Source organism: Theobroma umbraticum, unplaced genomic scaffold, assembly GCF_002168275.2.
Source record: "Theobroma umbraticum cultivar Fairchild unplaced genomic scaffold, ASM216827v3 scaffold_147.0, whole genome shotgun sequence".
In the NCBI taxonomy this organism is placed as follows: Eukaryota; Viridiplantae; Streptophyta; class Magnoliopsida; order Malvales; family Malvaceae; genus Theobroma; species Theobroma umbraticum.
This window is the reverse complement of record NW_018397259.1, coordinates 5,649,400-5,655,341: the sequence shown is the minus strand read 5'-3', so window position 1 is coordinate 5,655,341 and position 5,942 is coordinate 5,649,400. Positions and strand designations below refer to the sequence as shown.

At 26.4% G+C, this 5,942-nt stretch overlaps 1 protein-coding gene across 1 annotated transcript in view; it reads right to left on the bottom strand.

Moving 5' to 3' along the window:
• Positions 1 to 5,574: 5,574 nt before the first annotated feature.
• Positions 5,575 to 5,942, bottom strand: part of LOC110415787 (cytochrome P450 89A2-like) — a gene marked incomplete at its 5' end in the record, with an annotated part of 1,632 nt that continues 1,264 nt past the window's right edge. The window contains 1 exon segment of the mRNA XM_089783322.1: positions 5,575 to 5,942. This exon segment is cut by the window's right edge and continues 1 nt beyond it. Within this exon segment, the coding sequence (XP_089639448.1) occupies positions 5,815 to 5,942 (128 nt within the window).

Below are 5,942 nucleotides of genomic sequence, written 5' to 3'. Positions count from 1 at the left end.
TAGAGATGATATGACAAGAAAATCTTTTAAGTCTTTAGAGTTTCTATGGCGTCTCTGTCGGTGGATTGTTCAGTGCATTGACCAATATCCAATTTTCCATGTTCAAAATATATGCTTTTGAATAAAAGATTTTTTACTAAAAAAATTCTAGCCCAGGAAATATAATATTTTTATAAAAAAATTTATTAATTTTTTATTTTTATTATATTTAATTAAATTTTTGTTAATTTTACTTTAAATAAATAAATTCTTATCATTAAACATCAATTAATTTCTGTTAATCAAAATAGCATCCATCGTATTTATATTCATATAACACTTGTGAAAGGTAAATTTATTATAAATATTATGTGATATAAAAATAATATGTGTTATTTTAATTAAATAATAATAATAATTAATAATATATTTAATTTAAAATAAAAATATAAAAATTTAATTAAATATATTAAAAATAAAAAAATTAAAACTTTCAATAACGTTTTTGCATATTATACCAAAAAAAACATATTAAAAGATTTTTATAAGATAAGAATAGACCAAACTTGATTCTATCAAACAATCTTGAACTATTTCCTACGGCTCTATGATTTTTCTTAGATAAGAATAATCTTCATTGCTAAAACACAATGGATTTTTATTTTATATAAAAATAAAAATATGATATATATATTTGTGTTTAAAAGTTTAAAGAATAATTACTTATCAATAAAATTTAAAGAATAATTTTATTATTCTCTTATTGGTCAAAATATGAAAATCTTTTTTATGGATAAGTGAAAATATAAAAATTAAATTATTATTAAACAAATCAATCTACTTCTATGTACCAACAAAAAAGAAATGAATCCACTTTTAAGGATGTACAAAATATGATATATAGGAACAACTTGAAATAAGTTCAACTGTGTTTTCATCCTATTAGCATGTACCCTAAGTATGAATTATTAATGTATTATTTTAATATAAATGTATAAAATATATAATGTGTAATATATATTTAAGATTTATTTACAACCATGTAAATAAATCTCAAACTTTTAATCATTGGTGGATCAAATTTGAACCAGTTCATATGACAACCTTCAGTTTAACTTTATTTAATTGTGGGCTAAACTATTGAATTGGTTGAGTTGGCCCAATTTGACCATCTCTAAAATGAGCAAATAAATAGAAAAGTAAGAAATGATTTGTGTATTCCAATTTATCCTCTACATTAGAGATAGAGTTTTAAATGTGTTCCATTGAGCATATTTATGAAAATTAATAATTAATTAATTACATCTAATCTCTTTCATGAAACTCAAAAACTCCACTAATGTATAAAGTAATAATACCTTTAATATGCTTTTTTTAAAAAAGTAGCTTTTAATGTTCATCTATAACTTACTTTAAAAATTATGATTTTTTTTTTAAAAAAATTATGATTATTTATTTTTGAGATTTTTCAACTTTTAAATTCATTTATATTGAAGTTATAACATTTGGTTCACTAATCCTATATAGAATTTATGCATTGACAAATATATCAAATATAAACTCATTTCTTATTATTTAATCTTGATTTGAATAATAAAAGATTAACAGCACATGGGTCCCAAAAAGAGATCAATAGATCTTTCCATATGCCACACACACACACACACACACACACACACATATATATATATATATATATATATAAGGTCTCTATTATATAACTAAACATAATATGCAATGGTAAAAGTATTCAATTAATTTTTATATCTATGCATTTTCTTCAATTTAGTCTTTGACATTATTTCTTTTAATGATAAAATTAGATGATATCAGGAAAAAAGATTAAATTATTCTAATTTTTAAAATTAATAGACTAAATTATTTTGATTTTAAATATAAAAATTAAATTCAAAAATATATATGAATATAGAATTGTTTAAATACTTTAATTGTTTCAGCACGAAAATTTTCACTTTTTGTGATGCAAAAAAAAATTTACTTCAATGAACATAGTGAAGTTGAAGTTAAAGGTTGAAGATCAAAAAAAAGAAAGCATTAGGAACGTGCATGCCAAGTTTGTACTTGCATCTGCATCACATGTAAGATTAAGATTAAGATTGAGTTAATGGGCTTGCGCCTAAAAGGACAGATGGCCCTTTACCAATTATTTCACCTTTACACTTTTAGGTCTATTGCCTATCTAACACCACCTTTGATGAAACCACAAGAGCCCCTTTGTTTCCTCTGGTATTTCTACCGCTTGTATTGTGTTGTTATTGAAGTTTCATTTGACCTTTTAACGTGAACTCTCAATAAATTTACTGACAACATATTCAGGCCAGACAAATACATCCTTGACTCACACCATGACCATCTCATATATTTTCTTAACTGGTTCAAGCCCATCCCTATTTGAAAAGAATGGCTTACAATGTATCAGAAGTTCTGTGGGAATCTCAAATATATTCTCATCATAGTTCACAAGCTCTACAACTATACAGATGCTATCCAATACTTCCCATATACAACCGTCTTCTCTAATGTGCAACCTTATAAGGTAGTTGAATCGAAGGGCAATTTTTCTCAACCTAAGTTGACATTTATTGTCTATCAGTGTAAGCAGTGGATTCATTCATAAAGGGACATTATCATCATTTATTGAATTATCATCAAAGGAGGCAACAATGCTGCTGGAGTACACTACAAAATAAGTTATTTTGTCTTGTAATGGAGTTTAAATCGCCCGTATTCAGTATCCAACAAAACATGAATCCAGAACTCAATCCATTTAATGCCATAAATGAACTCAATAGGACACTACCAAGCTTCCCATATATATGTAAGATATGTAAACTTGTAATCTTTGCTCTCATTTAATTTGATATAATTCAACAAAACGGATTGATAAGGTTTTTTAAAGATATAATTTAGCTTATATTCGACAACCTTATCATTTAGGTTATGAAATTTGAGATGCCTTGGCAGAATGAAAGTGGCTTCGAAGTACCTGAATGACTTAAATTCAATCACAAATGGAGGCAACAATGCTGCTGCAGTACACTACAAAATAAGTTTTTTTTGTCTTGTAGTGGAGTTTAACTCGCCCGTGTTCAGTATCCGACCAAACATAAATCCAAAACTCAATCCATTTAATGTCATAAACGTACTAAATAGGACACTACCGAGCTTCCCATATAAATGCAATATACATATATGTATAATTAAAAATAATAATAAATATCAATTAAACGAAATTTTAATTAAATTGTTGAGAAGTAGAATTGTAAGGATTTGTGTGGCGTTTGGTATTTTACTGAAAATATAATTATTGAAAAAATAATTTTATCCCGTTTTTTTAACACAAAAAAGTAATGATTATTGTGAATGTGATTGTAATATAGTGTTTGATTTGAAAATGCTTTGCTGAAAATATTATGTAAATTTATAAAATTATATATGAAAATATAAAGTTGAATAAATTTATATTCTTTTTTCAATGTAAATTTTTAACTTTCTTATGTTATCTCTTAAATTAATAAATAATAACATGATAAATATAATATAATATTTATATATTAATTATTCTAATACTAAAATATGTGACATTACTAATTATTTATTTTTATTAAATTAATTAATTTAAATTATTTGACAAAAATATTAGTTAATTAATTTAATTAACTTAAAATAAGTAATCAACTAATATTGGAATTGTAACATGGGTACCTTTTCTTCAAGTTATATCTGGATATCTAAGTGGTCAGACAATCCACCACTTTTATTTTCTTTTTTTTCCCTCTTGTTTCTTCGTGCACAGTCGTACCTATGGCCTCTTCTTCCTTTTTTGTTCTTCCTCATTGTTACTATCACCGGATTCAAATGGCACCCCTCTCTCCTCCCCAGCGTCCAGCCTGAAAGGCATTTCGTCTCATAGTTGGAATCTGATACTAATGTAAATTTACGTTCTCAACAACGTAAAGTGCTAAAGGACGTAAACTGTTTTCCACTGATTAAAATTCTTATAAAGTCATTCACTCTTCACCAACCCAATCTCACAAAAGGGTTCTTATCGGTTATAATGACCTGAAAACCTGACAGGATAGACAGGATGCTTACATGTGTCCTTGTCGGGCATGTGTGGGGAGAGATAAGTTGCCACTTGACCTTGCTAATAATTGGTTTTGAAACTTTAAGATGCCTTTGGCAGAACGAAAATGGATTCAATTCAATCATCAATTAGTCACTCCGTTGGGTTCTTTTACGATTAATTCAAAAAATAAACAAAAATAAAAATCGCAGTAGATCTACTAGGAACAAAACTTTGCGTCGCTGATCAATTAAGTATTAAAACTTGGTCGTAATAAGGTAAATATACCAATTGGCTGCTACATTTTAATTTGGCAATCATTGAAAATTTGATTTGACCTTTGTAACTATATTTAAGGGAAAAAATGGAAGGCTATATCTTGCAATGGTCGTAATAAACCTTTGTAAGATACAGACAACATAGAGCTAAACAGATGTCAACTATATATATGAAGTTCCCTGAGTACGCAGGGAAAAAAAAAGTAGTAGTTTATGATAGTAATACGACTAGACTTGATAATTATTAATTATTTAATGTGAAGGAAAGTTCAAAGACAACTCAATAAAAGGTAAGTTTTCCCATTTTTTTTTCAATGAAACTTTGCATGACAGAAATCCAGGAAATGTCATAGAAATTTCGGGACACTTTGACCTAAAACCAGAATTCCTTGTCTTGTGTTAAAAAGCTTAACTTGTGTGACCGGTAAATATGTCAAAATGAGCCTGACTCATTGAATTTATCTATTTTTATTAAATATGTGGTAGATTGGGTTTAAAAATTTAAGTTCATATTAGAATCGGATCTAAATGGGTCAACCCATTATATTAGTGGGTTGAGATAGATTGGGGCGAGCCAACCCTGTCAGGTAAACAAAATTAATAATTTTAATTAATTTATTAATTTTTTATATTTAATTATATAAAATTAATAATTTAATTACTAATGATATTGTATATTTTATATATTTTAATATCTTTAATCTTTACTTGTTAAATTAATAATTTTAATTTTGATTAAAACTTAATATCTCTTTTGACAATGAATATTAGATGATAAATTGATAATTATTTAAATCTTGAGATATTATTGTTATCTAAATAAGATTTAAATGTTTTGTTTGAGAATAAGGATGGATGAGGATATAAATGAGTTTTGAAAGTTTTACTATTTGGTTATATACTTATATTTATGAGATGATAGTTTGTATTAAAATTTTAAATTTTATTTATGTAATTTATTTATTTACTTATATTTTGTATAATTTGTTTATTTATAATATATTTTTATTATTTAATTTATAAATTAAATCATAAAACAATTTTACTGATAAAAAACTAATTAAGTAAAATTATAAAAATAATTTTTTTTAAAAGAAAAATGAACTAACCTAACCATATCCATGGGCTAACAAGAGTTGGACTAAATTGAAGTTTTGATGACTTATAAATGAAAAATGGATTGATTTAACTCAATTTATATTTTTTCAACCTAGAAAGGCTTGAGCCGGGTTAAACTGGATAAGCCCATATTGATACCTTCAGTGACAGGAATCAAGTTTGTTGCCTATTATTCAGTGAGAAGCAACTGTCCCCACTCACAATTATTTCTGATTGGATAAATTCATAATAAAGTCATATAGTATCTATCTTAAAGACAGAGAGTTTTACAAAGTCATATAGAGCATACAAGCGAGGACAGTACATTAATTAAAGCTAAAGTGACATCTGAACCCGTACCTAAAATAGCATTTAATTTCTGGGTAGAAAATCAAGACCTTATCTCTCCCTTGATGAAATATGGGCCCGCAATGGAGTCTTCATCACTATTGTGAACTCCTGCTTCTCCTCCAGGCTAATCTCATCTCCATCCATGGCCT